Raw genomic sequence first — 21278 nt, 5'->3', positions numbered from 1 at the left:
GGGAATGTGCCCCTACCTGTGTGTGAGGTGTGGGTTGTCAGCATAGAGTGTTCCAGAAAGCTTTAGGATCCTGCAGATCACTGGGGTAGCATATCCCAGGGTGCTGCATTTACAATGGGCATCCTCAAGGCATTGAGTAGGCCTTAGGTGATGCATATCGTAATGTTGTGAAGTCATGTACTACATGGATAAAGTGTGCTACCAGGATGATATACACTCTAAAACAGAGAAAAAGTAGAAACCTGTAAATGCAGAATTGTCCAGATAAATAATATCTGTATGGCCTATTAAACATTATCAAGCAGAGAAACATTGCACAGACTGATCTAGACATGACCATGACATTGCGCTGCCTGGTAACACTCTGTAACGTCATTTGGTTGGATCCGAGGACCAGACACCTTATTTGCAAAACAGAGTTAAAACAAATTAATGCTGAACACTTTTTGCATAACTCTACATCAACTATACAGGTATTTTTTACCTTCACCCAAAACATTACTTGCTGGAACATAAACGCATCCACAGAAGGTTCATGATGCTTTTAACAGGATGGATCCCGATGTTAATCTTCGGCATCTTTGAAACTGGAGTTGGATATATTCTCAATGTCTACATCTTGGTGGTTAGTGCCCAAAGCCTGAAGACTGGACAGCGGCTGAACCCTCCCGATCTTATCCACCTCATCATCGGAGTGGTGAACATCGCTCTACCGGTTTTGTTCAGCATCCAGGGTCTATTATTTATTTTCTTCCTATCTTTAATATTTGCTTTGAAGCTCATTGTCCCAATCATAGTGGCCACGCTGACCCTCATGTACTTCACCTACTGGCTCACCGCCTGGCTCTGCATCTATTACTGCGTCACCATCTCTAACTTCAATCATCCGTTCTTTCTCCGGTCAAAGAGGAACATCTCAATGTATCTACCACGTCTCCTTCTTCTGTCAGCAGCCGGATGTTTCTTCATTAGTCTTCCTGCCATCTGGACGGCAACTGTGGAAGTCACTCTACAGTCTCCTGTGAATAGCACCAATGACCCCATATTTATCATTGGGACTCTACATCTTCAGCCCCTTTACATACTAACTGCTTTAATTATTGCATGTTGTGTGCCATTTCTCCTTATTCTGGTCTCTATCATGGTGATCAACTCTTCACTTATAAGACATTTATGGAAAATGAGGCAGAAGGATTTGGGATTATCCCAATCCAAATACCAGGCTCACGTTAATGCTATAAGAACCATGTGGTGTTTCCTTATAATCTCCATCATATTCTGTATAAGTGAAATTTCATTTTTTTTGTTGAACCCCAGCCCTGAAGATCCTTTAACAATTGCTAATTGGTTGGTTTTCATATCTTTTCCAACAGCAGAATCTCTCGTTATTATCGTTGCCAACCCCAAGCTGAGGAGGCAAATCATGGGGAAGATCTCATGGTTTCCCAGAAAGTTATAAATGTAAGAAACTAAACATTAGGAGGAGTCAGTCATCTTTGTGCTCTGGTAATTTGTGTAAAATGTGGAATATTTCAAGAAAAATGTAAATATTGGTCTAGTATAATAGTGCTGTACATTACAGTCTACGTGTCATTGAGTTTCCATTATTCCTGATTTGCAGCGTTGAGTAAAAACAAAACATATTTTGTATAACTCGTGCATCAAATATGGATTTCCCTACTTCGGCTCAAATTGACCATAAATAAAATACAAGGTGCACCATAGGGAAATTCAGTAGGTTGTTTGGAGCATAAAGGTTCCTGTTTAAAGCTCTGTGTTGTCTTTAGTTAGTATAGGTGTATATTGGGGCTGCCACCAACCTCCATTTCTTTCTTTAACCCTTTCTCTGTGTCTAGCTATTAACCAATATCCCTTCTCCCCCTATGCTTCAAAACTACTGAAACCGCATGTCCATCTTGAACTCTCCTTCCACCTCTTCTCCTGCTCCGTCTTTGACTGGTTACAATCTGTCTTCCGACCACATCACTCTACTGAAACTGCCCTTACTAAAGTCACCAATGACCCACTAACCGCCAAAGCCAAGCGACACTACTCTGTCCTCCTCCTCCTGGACCTGTCCTCTGCCTTTGACACAGTAGACCACTCTCTTCTACTATTAATTCTTTCATCCCTGGGCATTACAGACTTGGCACTATCCTGGATCTCCTCAGACCTCACCGACCGGACTTTCAAGCTCTCCCACTATTACACCACTTCGTCATCCCACCGTCTATCTGGCGGTGTCCCCCAAGGTTCAGTTCTTGGACCCCTTCTGTTCTCCATTTACACATTCTGTATGGGACAGCTCATAGAGTCCCACGGCTTTCAGTATCATCTATACGCTGATGATACGCAGATTTACCTCTCTGGACCTGACATCACCTCTCTACTAACCAAAATCCCACAATGTCTGTCTGCTATTGCATCCTTCTTCTCTGCTTGATTTCTAAAACTTAACATGGACACAACAGAATTCATTGTCTTTCCTCCTCCTCACTCAATCCCCCACCTGACCAATCCATCAAAGTCAATGGCTGCTCACTCTCCCCAGTGCCACCTTCTCACGGCCTGGAGGTAACCCTCAACTCCACTCTTGCCTTCAAGCCACACATCCATACCCTCTTTGCCTCCTGCCAACTCCAAATCAAAAATATTTCCCAGATTCGTACATTCCTTTCCCATGAAGCTGCAAAAACATGTGTGCATGCCCTTATTATCTCCCACCTGAACTATTGCAACCTCCTGCACTGTGGCCTCCCTTCAAACAGTCTCAAACCCTATTCTAAACTATGCTGCCCAACTAATCTACCTGTCCCCCCACTACTTCCCGACTTTCCCTCTCTGCCAATCCCGTCACTGGCTTCCCATTGCCCAACAACTCCAGTTCAAAACACTAACAATGACCTACAAAGCCATCCACAACCTGTCTCCTCCATACATCTGGGACCTAGTCTCCCGGTACTTACCCGCACGTAAACCTTTGGTCCTCATGAGATCTCCTTCTCTATTCCCCTCTCATCTCCTCTTCTCACCATCTCCTCTTCTCATCATCACATCCTAGATTTCTTCTGTGCTTCCCCCATACTTTGGAACGCTCTACCACAACATATCAGACTCTCGCTTACCTTGAAAAGCTTCAAAAGGAACCTGAAAACCCACCTCTTCTGCCAAGTCTACAGCCTGCTGTAACCCTCAGTCCTCCATAGTGCCACACGACCACCCCTCCCTCATCTACTGTATCCTCACCCATCCCTTGTAGACTGTGAGCCCTCGCGGGCAGGGTCATCTCTCCTCCTGCCACTTGTATTGTTTGATTGTAGTTGTCCTTATTATGTGTACCCCTTTTCACATGTAAAGTACCATTGAATAAATGGTGCTATAATAATAATAATAATATGTAAGTTATCAAAGAACTGTAGGAAGATGCGTGGCCGGTGGAGTCAGGAGCATCAAGGTGTAGTGCGGTGCATTAAATATTTATTCCAAGACAAGACATTTTGAGAACAATGTTTTTCTTTATTTTGGACTTGGCAAAGAGAAAATAAACACATTTAAATGTAGTGATGGTCTCCAAAAGTTGCCTCAGCTCCATACTTCAGTCTAAGGCCATTATAATTAGTGATGGATCCTTCATGCCCTTTACATTTGAAGATCTTGGATCTAAGAGAGTTGAGTCTTAAGGGCGCTTTACACGCTGCGACATCGCTGCCGATATATCGTCGGGGTCACGTCGATAGTGACGCACATCCGGCGCCGGTAGCGACATCGCAGCGTGTAACACTAATGAGCGATGATCAACGAGCGCAAAAACATGCAAAATCGTTGCTCGTTGACATGTCGTTCTTTTCCTTAATATCGGTGCTGCTGCAGGTACGATGTTGTTTGTCGTTCCTGCGGCACCACACATCGCTGTGTGTGACGCCGCTGGAACGACAAACATCTCCTTACCTGCCTCCACCGGCAATGAGTAGGAAGGAGGTGGGCGGGAAGTTACGTCCCGCTCATCTCCGCCCCCTCCTCTGCTATTGGGCGGCCGCTTGGTGATGCCACAGTGACGTCGCTATGACGCCGAACGCACCTCCCCCTTGAAGGAGGGATTGTTCGGCGGACAGAGCGATGTCGCACACAAGGTATGTGCGTGTGACTCTGCCGTAGCGATAATGTTCGCCACGGCAGCGATCACTAAATGTCGTACATACGACGGGGGTGGGAGCTATCGCATGCGACATTGCTAGCAAACGATGACAAAAAACGTCCCAGTGTGCGTCTTTTCTGGCAGCTGGACAAGTAAATTTTGTGGGATCCGGTGCACGTCGGATGAAACGCAAGGCCATGCGCCACAATCCGGCGCTAATACAAGTCTATGAGGAAAAAATTGATCCAGCAGCAACAGACGCAGGATCCGTTTTTTCCACAAATCGCTAGATTGTGCCTGATGGCAAAAAACTGATGTGTGGAAGAGGCCTTAGTCATACAACCGCTGATGAAAAAAAAGAGCAAAAATAAGTATCGTCCTGTGCTACATATACAGCAATTGTAAAATAAACAATGACAAATAATATGTTGTAATCATTACATAATATCTATCAGCTGCTATTAAATGAAAAAGTAACTAACAGTATGTCTGACCACATCGTAATCCTAATATCCAAATAAGAGACAGTATAGCAGGAACGTGTTCAGTCTAATAGAAGTCAATGGAGTTTGTGCATAACGGAGGTCGCTCATGGAGTGCAGCCGTAAAGACACCGTGTGATCAAAGCATAAAGAAATCCCTTATATATAGGGAAAGGAAGAGGATATCAGGACAAGGCTCAGCTGCCCGAGCTAACCAAAGACAAACAACATACTAAGACCAAAGTCTGTGTAGAGAATCAAGACGGCAAAATCCAAGAAAATGACCCATACCGGTATAGACCTCTGTACCAGATATACGCCAGCGCTCCGCACTACGGCTGCAGCATGGAATTGGGAGTCACTGGGCCTTACATACCATGTGACTAAAACACTTCTTGTGTGAAAGGGGATCAAGTGACTGGTGTGGGCATTGTAGATTGCATGAAGGATCATGAATACTAAGGGGTACTTTGCACGCTGCGACATTGCTAGCCGATGGTAGCGATGCCGAGCGCGATAGCACCCGCCCCCATTGCACATGAAATTTCTGGTGATAGCTGCCGTAGCGAACATTATCGCTATGGCAGCTTCACAAGCACTTACCTGCCCTGCAACGTCGCTATGGCCTGCGACCCGCCTCCTTCCTAAGGGGGCGGGTCGTCTGGTGTCATAGCAATGTCACACGGCAGGTGGCCAATAGAAGCGGAGGGACGGAGATGAGTGGGACGTAAACAACCTGCCCACCTCCTTCCTTCCGCATTGCCGGCAGGACGCAGGTAGGAGATGTTCCTTGCTCCTGCGGCTTCACACACAGTGATGTGTGCTGCGCAGGAACGAGGAACGACATCGTAACATCGGTCGTTCCGAAATTATGGAACTGACCAACGCTACACAGATTGTCGATTTATGACGCTTTTGCGATCGTAAATCGGCGCATCTAGGCTTTACACGTTGCGACATCATTACTGGCGCCGGATGTGCGTCTCTTTCGATTTGACCCCAACGATATCGCAGTAGCGATGTCGCAGCGTGCAAAGTACCCCAAAGGATGAGGCGAATGACAGTCATTGAATACAGAGGACAGAGGCAATGGGCGGTCAATGATTACTGAGGATGGAGGCAATGGCTTGTTATGGAGAACTTAGGCGATGGGTGGTCACCAAATACTTAGGTTGGGGGTGACAGGTGATCCCCAAATACCGTGGATGGTCCATTACTGAATACTGAGAACAGAGACGACGGGCAGTCACTGAATTCTAAAGGTGGAGGCGACAGGTGCACTCTAGATACTGAGGACAGAGGGGATGTGCGGTCACTTAATATTGATAGCTGTCAGATTTCTCTATTGCACAGTCACTTTATATTTTAAGTTATGAAAATAAACTGTTCACTTTCTATAAATAAATGTGTAGTGAACATAATAAATAAATATATAAATATATATATATATAAAACTATTTTTTTTTTTCAAGTGTTTGTGTGTATATGTCTATATATATATCTGTATGGGTTCGGGATGATTCCCATTCCGATGCCAAGCAAAATTTTGGTTGGATTGGCTCTGGAGATGAGGTGGTCTCCCATTCAGCTTCAGCCACTGAGACTGATGCTCAGCATAGTGCCAGATGCCAGCATCCAGCCAGGGGTGCATTGTGCAGACTATTGCAAGAGGCTCTGCACCTAGCCCCATGTCCACACATGCACGGGTATAAAAGACCTTGTCTTATGGTTCTAAGTCTGGAAACTGCTCCAGTGAGCATGTCAGTGATGTGGCAACCCGACATTGGTGGTCTAGCATCAGCAGACCCGATGACGTGGCGCCGCCCAATTGGCCCACTGGCGTCATCGATGATGCAAGTCTTTGGGGCGTGGTCTAACCTTTAAAAGGCTCACCCAACACCATGGCGGCGTGCTCTGATCATTTGTCTGTGAGTGGTGCATGTGTAAGCATTGTGCTCTGTCCTGCCACCATCTTGGTGTTCATGCTCTTTATCCAGCCAGGGTACATACTGCTAGTCTTTAGGCGTCAAAAGTACCACTGTTTCTGCCTGTGTGACAATAAACTATCAGTACCTAGGGGCACGGCAGACAGGTCGGTGCGGCATTAGCGGTAGGCTGTTGCTGTTAGTGGACCACCTAGTAAGACTTAGCGAAGGGCTAGCCTTAGGCTACTTTCACACATCAGTTTTCTGCATTCAGGCACAATCCTTTTTTTTCCTGATCCAAAGGATCCGGCAAAAAAATGTAAAACCGTATCCACCGGATCCGGTTTTTAACGGATCCATTATGCCGGATGCGTACAAAACCAGATCCGATGGATACGGTTTGCATCCGTTTTTGCATCCAGTTTGTCCGTTTTTTTGAAGGATCAGCTTTTTTAATTAGGCTACTTTCACACATCAGTTTTTTTCCATCAGGTACAATCCGGAAAAAAACGGGTTAAACAGATCCGGTACCGCATCCGTTTTATCCCCATAGATTTGCATTGTTACCGGATTGTACCTGATGGCTTTGCGTTGCATCCGTTTTTTTCCAGATGTGGAAAAATTAATCAAAGCGGCGGCCAGAGGCAACGTGTCTTGCAACGTTTTTTGTCCGGCAAAACAACCCGCATCGCGCCGGATCCGGCGCGATACGGCATGTTTTAAAGTGAAAGCCTATGGACGCCGGATCCGGCGCAATGTGGTAAAAAATGGATGCGACTACCGGATCCGTTTTTGTAAACTGTTGGGTTTCAGATGTAAGGTTTATACTGTATTTAACTAATTACAACCGATACCTTTAACATATATATATATATATATATATATATATATATATATATATATACGGTATATAAATGTAGGAGAATTAGGATCCAGCAAAAGGATGAAATTTCACCAGAATTTTAAAAACTTCTTCTTTATTATTCCTCTGAGTCATATAAAAGTATGAGGAACTCCAATCAATTAATAGCACTCCAGCAAGGGACTACATGTTTCAGCACTATGTGCCTTCTTCACGGTCCTACTTGAACTGAGCTCCAACACTGACAATATATCCTCCTTTGTGGAACATATTCAAATAACCCTTAATTAAAAGCAGTGGAACAAGACAATTAAAAACATCTGAGTAGAAGGTTGAGACTCAGTTCAAGAATATTGCTAGAAAAATACATATATTGAACCTGTTTTATACATAGACAAATAATATATACATTTGATAATAAATAAACAATGATATAGGATAACCGCAACAAGATAGTTATACATGGAGTACAGTGCAAGGACACTTCACCGCGGAGCAACTGGCACACAAGAACCAGCGGCAAATCAGGCCGGCACTGCACAAAAAGTACAAACACACATATAAAAGTAGTACAAAGCACAAACAAAGAAACTGACAGGCTGGGCCAGGAACCACATCACAAGAACAGGCACGGGCACCCCACACAAACACAGCATGACAGGACCCGGACAACCGCCACACATGGATGAGTCACAAAAAACCCGCACCAACTGTCACACATGGAATAGCCACCACGCAAAGTGAAAAAAACCGTGTACACTCCGAAGCAGCAGAGAGTCCGGCAAACACCACCCACACAGAAGAGCTGGCAAAATAGACTCCACAACAGCAGATACACACGAAACAAGCAGGATCAATGCCACACAAAAAAGATTCAACCCAAACAATAATGGGTGGACGTCAGTGAACAGCCAAAAAGGACACCAGCAAAGGGCAAAAGCCCAGCCAGTCAGGCAAACACACCCACAAAGCACAGACACAAGCCCGAAAGAGCAGCAGAGAGGACCCCCCGGAGAGAGAGCCCCAACGTACACGCCTCACAATCGCCAATGCAGGATCATTCCATCATGGGGAGGTGGGTGAAACACGCTGGATCTATACTCTGGGAACTTTATCCCCAAGGGGGCTCAATGAGCATCTGAGTTTTGCGCCTTCCTTGCGATGATTGCCCTCTTCTTTTATCTCTCTGTTTTTTGTGCCTTGTTTTTAATTTCACTTTTTTGTATATTTTTAATTTTCAGATTCACTTTTATAACCTCTTTTTCTGCTGGCACTTCTGTGGAACTACACTTGTGACATTGACTGATGGACATGGAGATATTATATATTACATCCTTTTGCGTGCCACGGCTGGGACATCTTTAACAAGATTGTAAAAATTGGCTTCATGTTATGTTATGATCTATTATATCCACTTGTGTCACAGTGCCTGTATCTATTTGCCTCTTGTTTATCATGCCCGCTCCCGCTCCTCCTCCCCCTGTCGGCGCAGCCGCATCAATGGCTTGCTGGCCCGGCTCTGTCAGCGTCTCTATCGTCTGCGCGCATGCGCGGTTTCCAGGTGACGCTTCCCGTTTCCCGCGCATGCGCGCTACCTTTCAGGGGCGTTGACGTCTGACAGCGCTGGGTCTCAGCCGCGATCGGTACATTTCTATTTGTTTGGGCACACTCCCTGCCTGGATCCCTGCAGAATATAAGGTGAACACCGACCACTGCATCAAGAGGAACTCCTTTATGGTGAGCTGGCTATATGTTTTCTACATTGTTTGATTATATATATATGTATATATTGCAGTTGCAGCACTTAGAAGGAAATGTCGTCATGGGATTCTGGAAATCACAGCAGAGATTGAGAGGTTAATGATTTGCAAATAATTAAAACAACATTTTCAGAACATCTGTATTTATTCAGTATTGAGTGTGAACGCCACAATCAGAAAGACACGCACATCAATGGATAACACAATTCAAAGTTTAATTTTAATATTCGTCTTTATAAGAATTATCCCCATATTACATGGTGGTAAAATATTTATTATATTACGGTATATAGTTACAGGGAAAGAGTCCGACTTCTTCTTTTATAACTCTCATCTGAATCTCGATATCATCTCCAGGACATCTTAAACACGTCTACAGTATGTCCTCCCTTATTATAAATTTCCTTAGAACTCACATCAGACTATAAATTGCTCCCTCTCCTTCATTGTCCCCAGGTCATACACGTGAATGAAATAAACTAAAGCTTCAGAAACCTTTGCAATCTAAATTGTGCTTTGTAAAAATATTTACAACCTTTATGATTATTGCATCCCATGAAGATGTTACATCTCAGCCTCTCGATTCCTTCTCGTCATGATTATTTCATCACCTCCAGGTGTTACGTCTCAGCCTCTCGGTTCCTTCTCGTCATGATTATTTCATCACCTCCAGGTGTTACGTCTCAGCCTCTCGGTTCCTTCTCGTCATGATTATTTCATCACCTCCAGGTGTTACGTCTCAGCCTCTCGGTTCCTTCTCGTCATGATTATTTCATCACCTCCAGGTGTTACGTCTCAGCCTCTCGGTTCCTTCTCATCCTTAAAAAGAGCTTCTCCACCAGAGCCTTCCTGAGCTTCACGCTGCTCTGAATGATGATGACAGCTTCTATTATTGGGAAGCATATAATCACAAACCAGATGACTGTTGATTTCATATCGGAGGGGCTGAGTGGGATGTTGAATTGAAACAAGAGCGCTATAATGTTAATAAAAGAAAAGAGAAGAAACAGGATCATGGTTCTGGTGGCATTAATTTGGGTTTGCAATTTAGAACCAGTATTATTCTGCTTCATTCTCCACATGTGATTTATAGGAGACCATGAGGTCAGAGTGGTGGAGATGAAACCCATTGAGAAGGGTAATAAGCAGCCCAGGGTGGCAGTTATTATTCTGTATGTTGTATGTAGCAATGTTCCTTGGACAACCGTGGATTGATCTGTGCTGTTCCCTATAGACTCTGTGCTCCAAAACCAAAATATTGGAAAATGTATAACAAGTGATCCCAGTCCTGATATAAGAAGGATGTGGAGCAGATAAGACTGGAGGCGCCACTTCAGCCAAGATAAGCCGTGGTGACCCCAACTGGTAATATTGGTGCAGTAGTAGGCACAGAGCCAAGCCGTCAGCCAAAGATTGTAGACAACTACAAACAAGTGACTGATCATATAAAAGCAAAAAACTTCATGTATTAAAAAAAAATGGATCCCAAAATATTTTAGATTTTGTAGAATCATCAGCACTTGGATAGAAACATTGATCAGAGCCTTGGTGAAGTGAATCATATCAGATGGGCCCAGAGAGAGGCCATTTTTCAGGTTTCCTATGTAAATAAGCAGGATGCTCATGTTTAAGACGATTCCCACCACATGCACAGCCATTACAGCAGTATCTCTGATAAGTTCAGCAGAAGCCATAGCGCCGAGAGTTGTGTGACTTATCAAAGCGAGAAGGTCAGATATTACAGTGGAGAGATGCAAATATCCATCGAGAGTCACTTATCCATTTACATATCTACGTTACATAATCAAACGAGCCGCCCGTGACTGAGAGGATATGGATTACACCCATCGTGCCCTAGATTCTCACTGGTTGAGATTTCACTCCTGGTAATTTCCTCAAACTTTTCTAAGAACAGCTGCTGTATGATTGGATTCTAAAAGATGGAAAAGAGCTAGAAATAACAATAAACTCTTATACTCACATCTTCTTGTTTCTCACCAGACCTAACCCACTGCCACCACTCCCCGCCTGGCCTCCGGTCTTCCTATCTTGCTTCATCTTATTCTGGAACTTCCAATGGGGGATGCCTCTGACATGTGTTCCTGTAGTCCCATGGGGTGTGATACATGTTAATGATGTGAGACCTTCAACACAATTGCATGAAGCTCAGCAGATGACATTAATATTAAGGATAAGTATCATTCTCCATGGGACTACATGGTCCTATCAAAAAAAGGGGGAATATAGAGAGACGCTTCATAGTGAAACACGGTTAGGCTAAAAGACAAAGGGAGTAGAAGATGTATGTAAATCTGTACTCAGCTTGTAAAAAGAGCAGTGGTGCTGCCATATGTGAGGCTGCTCAGACTGCGGTAATGGAGGCAGATGATGGTCAGGCTCACCGGAGAGAGTTGCACAGTCACAGGCACAACTTTGGTAAGGGTACTGCTGCACTTTTCGTCGCTCCCCAAACTGGGATTGAAATTCAGATAATGTGAACAAAAACCCACCATATAGAAGTATTTATTGTTTAAAACAAGGCATGTCTCGAGCGGAGTGCTCCCTTCATCAGTTGAATAAAAACACACATTAGGCCTCTTTCACACGTCAGTGATTCTGGGACGTTTGTGCTTTTTTTTATATGTACCAGAATCAGTGACATACACAGACCCATTATAATCAATGGGTCTGCTCACACATCAGTGATTTTTCACTGAACGTGTCTCCGTGCAGCGTGTACCCTTGGCCGTGACTATGGTGTGATCCGTGTGTGATCAGTGAAACACGTACAAGAAAATCACGGACATATTAAATATTAAAAATGTTCAACTTACCTTGCCTGCGATTCGCTGTGCAGCCTCTGCTTTCGGCAGCTCCTGCCTGGCTCATGAATATTCATGAAAGCAGGAACAACCGACCAGGAAGTAGCTGCAGAGAGCGGTGGGCGGACGCAGCAGACCCGAGGAGATCAGCACCATGGACAGCAGGAGTGAAGGCAGGTGAGTAATGTCCATATGCAATCACAGGATCACGGATTGCACATGGACAACCCACGTGTGCTGTGAATCACGGAACACGGAGGGACATGTGCGTGTTTTACACGTCAGTGAAGAACGTCCGTGTTTTTCACTGACATGTAAAACGGGCCTTAAACCGAGAAAAAAAATGGACTCCTCCATATCCGGTGGTTGTGTTATAATGTGTGGATAATTTATTTCTTACTGTCCTGATCACATCTTACGTCAGGAGTCATCTATTTTTCTTTTGTGTTTCATAGCTGAACATAGATGTAAGGTTTTTAAGAACAAGCTACAGTTCTGTAAGCAGAGCGTAGTCTCACAGAGAAAAGGAAAGTTAAAATACAACCTAAAATGCCCCAAAACATGGTTTACAGCAGAGACCTGTGGCTTATTAGTCAGCCGCATTGGACCCTATCACGAGGGGTGCATCTATTGTATCAGTCATTTCTGTGGTTCAAGCCAAGGTTGAAAAGGCCACAGAAATAGTTTAATTATAAAGTTACAATTAACACAATGCTTATGGTATTCTTGGTCAGGTACAATAAAGACACAATGTGCCTGTTACGAACCGGCGCCGCCATAGCCGCAAGCAGCCTGCTACGGTTCCTGTTGCGCCCAGGCGCCGGCTGCCGTTCTTGGCCGTGCCTCGGGTCGTCCAGTTGGCTGTTCCTTCCACCACGTCTAAGTGTGGAGAGGCGGTTAGTGCGCATGCGTGCGCCGATTTACCCCAGCTAGAGTCTAAGCGCGGTGTTTTGCCTAGTGAGCATGCTCAGCCTGTTTGTGTTATGTCTGAGACTAAGTCCTCAGTTCAGGCTACTGAGCATGCTCCCACAATTAACCCTAACAGCCTCTTTGCACAGGTACTTGGACTTCGTGCTGTGTCTAAGTTCTGGGATGTGCCTACTGAGCATGCTCAAACTGATAGTCTGCTTTCTAAGCCTGTTGCTCAGGCTACTGAGCATGCTCAGGCACTTAGTGCATCAGAGGCTAGGTCCGGTAAGGACCTCACTGAGCATGTCCGTGAGGTGGCAGGCCCTGATAGGGCAGAGGGTGTCAGGTGTCCTTATGACGTGGCAACTCCGGACTGGCTCGCAGAGGCCCGCCCCTATGATCTGGCACCTCACCATTGGTCGTCAGACGATGACTGGTGAAGTGTTTGGGGCGTGGCTGCCATGAGGTCATCAATGACGTGGCGGTTCCGGATAGGTCGCATGTGACGTCACTGATGACATGGCACTCTGCTATTGGACCTTGGTGGTTCCACCCTGGGTTTGGGGCGGACCCAGGTTATAAAAGGGGCTGGAGACAACATGGAGGTGCGCAGTCTTCATTTAGAGTTCTTGGTGGCATAAGCCTTGTTGGAAGCGGTAGGTAGGGCTAGGCGAACGGTGCCTGTCACGCCAAGATTCGTGGCTCAGCACATGAGGGTCAGGCGCCGTGCTTCCTTGCTACCGTTCCTGTTGTGCTAGAGCAGTCCAGTGGCGTTAACTGGGCTGCGGCTGCTGCATCACCTGTTCAGTTGTGCCTCCTACGCACACGGACAGAATACCTGTTACGTCACCTGTCCGAGAGTGCCCTCTACGCACACGGACAGTGTACCTGATGCGCCACCTGTCCGGTTGTGCTCTCTACGCGCATGGACAGCGCACCCCAGAACCCCTGTGAAGTTAACAGGGTGTTCCTGGATTGGGTGTGTGAACCCTATTATCATCCTGGGCTTCCCAGTCAAATGCTACTGGTGTGACTACCTGGTCTGACGTGTCCTTTACACACGTGGCCAGTCGAGTGGTGGCCAGAAACGCTAATCGGAGGACCGCTCGGCCTGACGTGTCTTACACACGTGGCCGACAGGGCGCTGTCGCAGCGGTCTTCTCGGTCAACGCTAACTGGTTACCATCCGGCCTGACGTGTTGTTACACACGTGGTCGGAGTAGCGTCCGCTCCACCGAAACGCTAACTGGGTTGTCGTCCGGTCTGATGTGTCCCTACACACGTGACCGGTTCCTTGAGTTATCTCAGAGCCATCCAGCTCTATAGTCTCCGCCTAACCCACAGGGTGCCAGCAGCTGCATTACCATCTGGAGCACGGTGGGCCCTGACAGGCGATTGGGATATATACCCCTGGTCCTAATCTGCCGGTCCCCCCGTAACAGTGCCCTTCTCAATCACCAAATATAATACTTAAGTGATACAATTTAGAATTTTGAGTCTCCTATTTTTAAGTGTTTTTTTTTTTTAATTTTTTTATATTCTCTAAGAGAGGAGAACACCACAGGCATACATACACCTCATGATTGCATTGCAACACAAAATGGTAGGGTTTGAACATGTTTCAGATGAGCCCATTGTTAAATCAGATTTTGAGGGGGGGATTTGTAGATGGATCAAGATTCCACAATGCTGGTTGATTCTACTCTGGATATGCTGTAGTTACACAACATGGGGTAATAAAAGCCAAACCACGCTCTCCTCACCTATTGGGTACAGGAGGTAGAGCTGAAAGCACTCACTGACACGTATAGAGTGGCAAAAGGTAAGATGGCCAAATGTGTATTTATGCAGCGCATGTTTCCTAACATCACATGAGAAACCTATAAAAACTGCAGAGAGACGAAGAGCCTTAATGGAGGCTCTTCTGTTACTGAATAAACCTGGCATAGAAAAGATAAAGTGCCCACCTGAGCTGACATTGATGAAGCTCGAAGAAATGCTTGCAGAGATGCCTCTGACAAGGAAGCAGTGAATAAGTCTAGAGTTGAGAGTCTAGCAGCAACACAGACAAGGAGCTCAGTTTCACCTGTCACTCATGATGTTCTTAAACCACTACAGAAAAAAGAGGTTCAACAGGAAAAGGAGTGCAAAAAGCTGGGAGCCAGTGACTGAGGAAGGTCTGTAGAAAAAGGTTGGTAAGTTTTCTCTGCCATGAGCTCTCTACTCAATGATGGCTTAGGTAACCCATGGACTAACACATTTGTCAAAGACAGTTATTCATGTGCACTTTGGTGAACAATTATTGGTGAAACCAGGGTACCCATGTGCCAAGTACTCCCAATCTTGTAGGACATGTGTCTGATACAATGTAGGAAAACCTGAAAAGACTCCACAGACACACACCCTTCATCTGACCTACTTGTTCCAGAGATTGCAGATTGAATTTATACATCTCTCATGAGTAGGTGTATATGAGTTTTTATTTTTAGAATAGAGATCTTTTATTTGGTAAACTAAAAAATCTCAAAAATAAGCGCTGAAAAGGGTTTGTAGGCTTTATATATTTATTGTAATCCTTGTTCTAAGGGAAAAAAATAACTGATTTAAAATACTTCCATATATAACAGACAGAACAACATACAAGAATTATAAGGTTGCAGAAGGAGAACAGCCGACAGGCTGAATTAAATGCACATGGTGCCCCGGCTGGCGGCAACCACGAGCATATATAGATAATTATAAAAAGAATATAAAACGTTAGTATTAAATTAGCTAGTACCAGTCCGTAATAAACAGCAAACTTTTAAAATATAAAATTCCACAAGAGGATTTACCATTCCACATACATTTAGACCATTCAGGTGGGTTTTGGTAAGTAACACGAGTTCCAGGGATTCAGGAGCCTTATAGCAAACTTAATTTCTCGCACTCCTATATGGAGCCCAGCGAGGAACCAGCAAGAGGCCGGTTCGTAGTAAATGCCCCAATGGGGGTTACCTGAGACCAAGGTCGGGCAAAGGAGCTCAGTAGGCTTAGTCCCTGCGTGGTATTCACTTCTAGCCGGCCACGATTGCTTGAATGCAGATCACTACTGCACGTGCTCCTCGAGTCCGAAATAGCAGAGCCAGCAGAGCACTGTTAGGTGCCGGGATCCTGGCAAAAAGAGCAGATTGAGTTGATTAAATAAACGGCTTCTCACGGAGCAGTGGTGTTCACTTCTAGCCGGCTGCGATTGCTTTAGTGCAGATAACCACTGCACACATTCCTCAAGTCCGGAGGAACGGAACCAGCAGAGCACTGTTAGGTGCCGGAATCCAGGCAAGAAGCAAGGTGAATAAGTGGCTTCTCACAGGGCAGCCTAAGCATAAACCCTATGGGCAACTTGTATACTCCACAGAGAGGGGTGAGCTAGTAGTTTGAAAATCCACCGTAGGTGGTGGGCTGATTGAGATCCGACGTGCGTTTCGGGGACGTTACCGGTCCCCTTCCTCAAAGATCATATATGAGTTTTTGCTTGTTCTGTTAATTTTTTTCCAGGATTGGTCTGAGGCATATGTAGTACAGAAAACTATGTTACTGCTGAAAATCTATTGCTGGGGTTAGTATTTTGAATTTCAGTACCTGAATCAATGTCAGGAGCACATGGTTTCAATCCAGGAAACTGGGTGATCCTAAAAAGACAAGTGAGAAAGAGCCATGAGCCAAGATTAGATGGGCCGATCCAGCTTCTCCTAACCACAAAAAGTTCAGTGAAGTTTGAGAGAAAACCCATCTGGATATAGAGTTTCCACTAATTAGATTCACTAACCAACACACCATACTGCAGACTATCTCACAAATTGACCTTATGGGAAATTTCCAAATTGGGACTGATATACAGGAAAAAGCCAAAATAATGGAGAAATGTTTACAGGAAAACGACACAAAAAAAAACTCATGGCAGAAAAAAAATATTTCTTTCCTGAACCAATGAATTAGTTTAAAGGTGTAAGAGGATGACTGTCAGGGATAACACACAGCTGTATAGAACCGGTATTGTTCTGTTTGTTGGTTTCCGTAGCCATTAAAGTGCTATTTATGTTATTTCCAAGGTAATCAGGTCCATGTGTAAAGGGAAATTCTGTCATAGAGCCCCTGGTTGTAGATTATAGCCCCGAGACAAAAAGAGATCCAGTGTTCTGATACAATTATGGGAATCCAGGTAGGGAACTAGATGAAGCTGGAAGGAAAGTCCTGATGACGTGGATAGCGCGTTCCTATATACCTCCTTAAATACCTATAATTGGCCATAAAAGAGGGAAATTTGTAAAAACAGAATCCATTTTCTTTCTATGGAATCCATATTGTCCTGTTTTCTGATGTGTTGTTGACGTAGTAACACTCATGGGTGGGGAAGTTTCACATTTCTATTCACGCCCCTACTGTTCATACTGGTTGACAGTCTGTAGGGAACTTTTTCTTTTTATCTGTCATCCTATTTTATCTGTGGTAATAAAGGGAAGTCTTGAGTACACGATACAAGGCTGCGCTGTATTGGTTTTCTGAGCGCTCGTAAAACAAATCTTATTAATTTTGAGTTCAATGGCAAAGAAGGAGTGTATTTCCCTCACATGTAATATGTTTTATTTTTATTTCATGTATGTGCACATATTATTTTTTAGTATTTATTATTGTAAGTCTTGCATTTTCTTGTAACACTACTACCTTATATATAACTTTTTTTTCTCTTTACTACAATTGTGCCAGATGACGGTGCATTGTGGTTTATCAATATGTCAGAGAGCTATATTATTTTTTAATTTCAATGTATGGTAATTATTATTTCCAATGAAGAAATCGGGTTTCAAGCCGTGCAACACTACAGGATCCAGTCTTAATAAAAATTCCTTTATTGCAAGTATAAGTCTACGCGTTTCAGAGATATATCCATCTTCTTCTTCAGGACATTCAAGGAATCATAGATCTTGAGGAAGAAGATGGTTATATCTCTAAAATGCGTAGACTTATACTTGCAATAAAGGAATTTTTATGAAGACTGGATCCTGTATTGTAGCGAGGCTTGAAACCCGATTTCTTCTTCATTGGATATATGCATGTACTGCTCGGGGCTGCAGCTGACCACCAACAGTATAAGCTCTTCCAGGGGTTGTGACTTACACAACCTGAATAGGTGAGTGATTTTCTAATTATTCTCACAAATCCCCCAGAGTGTAAGATTCTATTGCGCTTTCTGCTCCACAGTGTTCCCGTTTGTTTTTATAGTATTGTTGGGAAATCCAAAAATGTGACCTTTTGTTCAGCTGACATGACTTTGATGATACATCTGTGTCTATAATACCAAATATAAGCAAAAGGAAACATAATGGAATTATTGTTATCACAGGATGGATAGAAATGATAATGATCGGCAAAACAAAAAAAGAAACAAAATTTTCAAAACATTTCTGTTTATTCAGTATCAAGTATGAAATAATGCGGAGCATGCAAACATAAAAGCATAAATATGTAGAAAAGAATTAGAAATTAAAATTTTCCTATTATCCCTCATATTACATGGTGGTGAAATCTTTAATATTACGCCCATTGTTGAAAATAATTGGCATCAATCAGTTACAAAGAAAGAGTCCGACTTCTTCATTTATAAAGAACAGATTCATATTCATATCTCAATAAGAGGAATTACACCAGGGCTTGGAGAGGAGTTAGGGTCACGCTGGTGGCTCAAACCTCGCTACCATCAAGCGTACCTCTGAGCTGAGGGACTGTCCAGTCATCCCAATTCCGTGACAGATTGTAAATCCATTCCACTGCCTGAGTTTAGTGAATCTGTCCTAATCAAAGTTTTACAGTTAATAATCTAAAAATAAACTAATAGATCACAACAAATGTATCAACATCTAATTTAAAGAACAGATTCATATTCATATCTCAATAATTTTATATCTTCTTCATTTTACAGCATTGATTTGCTAGCGAACAAGTGAAGCACAAGGTGTTTTAGGGTTTATGCAAAATATATAAACTTTCTGCCGTATCCTCTCAGTACATTCACTTATCCTCATCTCGAACTTTCACTAATGTTCCATTTAACTTTTCCACCTTTAACCTTGCGAGTGTCAGTTGTATATCACCCTCTGGTCCAGTAACCCCAATATCAGGAGATATTATAATTTTTACACCGGTTTCTAAAGTAGACACAAGACCGAGTCTTCCTAATATTTAATTTCTTTAATTTTGATATTTATTTTTCTTTTAATTTCTTTTGTTTATATCTTTCTGTTAAACCACAGGACCTTCCCCATGATTTGCCTCTTCAGCTTGGGGTTGGCAAAGATAATGACGAGAGACTCTGCTGTTGGAAAAAATGTAAATATCAACCCAATCAAAATAATATACGGATCTTCAGACCTGAGACTTCCTGAAAACAGCAAAATTTCACTTATGCAGAATATGATGGAGATTGTAAGGAAACACCACATGGTTATTATAGCATTAATGTGAGCTTGGTGTTTGGTTTGGGATAATCCAGAATCCTTCTGTTTCATTTTTCTTACGTGTCTTATAAGTGAAGAGTTGGTCACTACAATGGACACCAAGATAAGTAGAAATGGCGTGTAGCATCCCATAGATGATGTGGTTTGAATGTAAAGGGACTGAAAATGTAAAGACCCAGGGATTAATATGGGGTCATTGGTGCTATTCACAGGAGATTGTAGAGTGACTTCCATACTTGCCTTCCAGATGGCAGGAAGACTAATGAAGAAACATCCGGCTGCTGACAGAAGAAGAAGATGTGGTAGATACATTGAGATGTTCCTCTTTGACCAGAGAAAGAACGGATGATTGAAGTTAGAGATGGTGACACAGTAATAGACGCAGAGCCAGGCGGTGAGCCAGTAGGTGAAGTATGTAAGAGCCAGTGTGCTCACAGTGATTGGGACATAGACCTCCCTCATAGACAGTATAGAGATAAATAACGAAAATAGAAGACCCTGTAGTATGAGAAAACACTGGAGAGCGATGTTCGCCATTCCGATGACAAGGTTGATAAGATCGGGAGGATTCAGCTTCTGCCCAGTCTTCAGACTCTTGACACTGGCCACCAAGATGAAGACATTCAGAATATATCCCAACCCAGTGTCCAAGAGGCAGATAATCACGAGGATCCATCCTGCCCCCAGCATCATCATTCTCCTGTGGACGAGTCTTTGTTCGAAGCAGTAACATATTGGGTGCTAAAAAAATGATTTTATGCTTGATGTACGAGTTATGCAAAAAGTGTTTTACATGAATTTGTTTTTGCACAACAGATGTTTTTATCTCATTTCCATTCAAATAATGTTGCCGAGTGAAACCAGGCAGTGCAGTGTAAGGATATTAGATATATAAAGGAAATACATATTTCAGAAAAAAATCATTAAAATATATCTAGAATGGTTTATTAGCTTATCGACTTATGCAAGAAGACATTGACCAGAGCATTCGTCAAGAAGATTTTATTGGATGGATCCAGAGAGAGTCCATTTTTCAGGTTTTCTGTATAAAGTATTAGGGAATATATAATCAAGAAATAAGAAGAGGTTCAAGCCAATTCCCACAACATATTTAATAGTTATATCTAGAAGGTCGATCATATCTACAGGAGCCACAGCTCAAAAGTTTTGTGTCTAACAAAAGCAAAAAGGTCAGATGAAAGAACTGCGAATATTCATCGAACTTCAGTTACCAATTCATATTATATTATACAAACAAGCTCTTCATGACTTAGGTAACGACGAGGACTAATATAATCAGGCACCGGCCGATGTTAAGCTTATAAAAAAAATCCCTTGGATGTGTATAAAGTCCATCATGAAAAATGTCCAAAAATCATAATGTTTCATATGTGAAGTCATCAGATAGTGAGGAACATCAAGATGAAGTAAGGTAGATGAGATGTTTAATGTAAGACAATATGTTGAGAATGGCCTGTTCTCTTTTTCAGGTCCAAGATGGTAACATTTTCAAGGTGAATTGTAATTTTAAGTGGACCTTTTTTAATGGACTTTGTATCCTAAAGGGTACTTTACACGCTGTGATATCGGTACTGATATCGCTAGCGAGCGTGCCCGCTCCCGTCGGTTGTGCGTCATGGGCAAATCGCTGCCCGTGGCGCACAACATTGCTAACACCCGTCACACGAACTCACCTGCCCTACAACGTTGCTCTGTCCGGCGAACCGCCTCCTTTCTAAGGGGGGGCGGTTCGTGCGGCGTCAAAGCGACGTCATACAGCAGTCGTCCAATAGAAGCAGAGGGGCAGAGATGAGCGTGCGGAAGATCCCGCCCACCTCCAACCTTCCTTCTTTTCCGGTGGATGCAGGTAGGAGATGTTCGTCGTTCCT

At 43.6% G+C, this 21278-nt stretch overlaps 2 protein-coding genes across 2 annotated transcripts; one reads left to right on the top strand and one right to left on the bottom strand.

The window, feature by feature from the left end:
- The first annotated feature begins 562 nt into the window (after window positions 1-562).
- Window positions 563-1459, top strand: LOC142246812 (taste receptor type 2 member 40-like). The gene has a single exon (XM_075319861.1). It carries the CDS (start codon window positions 563-565, stop codon window positions 1457-1459), a length of 897 nt encoding a protein of 298 aa, XP_075175976.1.
- Window positions 1460-19161: 17702 nt separating this feature from the next.
- On the bottom strand, window positions 19162-20085 carry LOC142246811 (taste receptor type 2 member 40-like). The gene has a single exon (XM_075319860.1). It carries the CDS (start codon window positions 20083-20085, stop codon window positions 19162-19164), a length of 924 nt encoding a protein of 307 aa, XP_075175975.1.
- Between the last annotated feature and the right edge of the window lie 1193 nt (window positions 20086-21278).

Source organism: Anomaloglossus baeobatrachus, chromosome 7, assembly GCF_048569485.1.
Source record: "Anomaloglossus baeobatrachus isolate aAnoBae1 chromosome 7, aAnoBae1.hap1, whole genome shotgun sequence".
NCBI lineage: Eukaryota > Metazoa > Chordata > Amphibia > Anura > Aromobatidae > Anomaloglossus > Anomaloglossus baeobatrachus.
The sequence above is the reverse complement of the archived record's forward strand: the minus strand, read 5'-3'. Positions and strand labels throughout refer to the sequence as shown.

Excerpts from the sequence above, each read along its gene's own strand:
- LOC142246812 (XM_075319861.1), top strand. The coding sequence starts at position 563 with ATGTTAATCTTCGGCATCTTTGAAACTGGAGTTGGATATATTCTCAAT.
- LOC142246811 (XM_075319860.1), bottom strand. The coding sequence starts at position 20,085 with ATGATGATGCTGGGGGCAGGATGGATCCTCGTGATTATCTGCCTCTTG.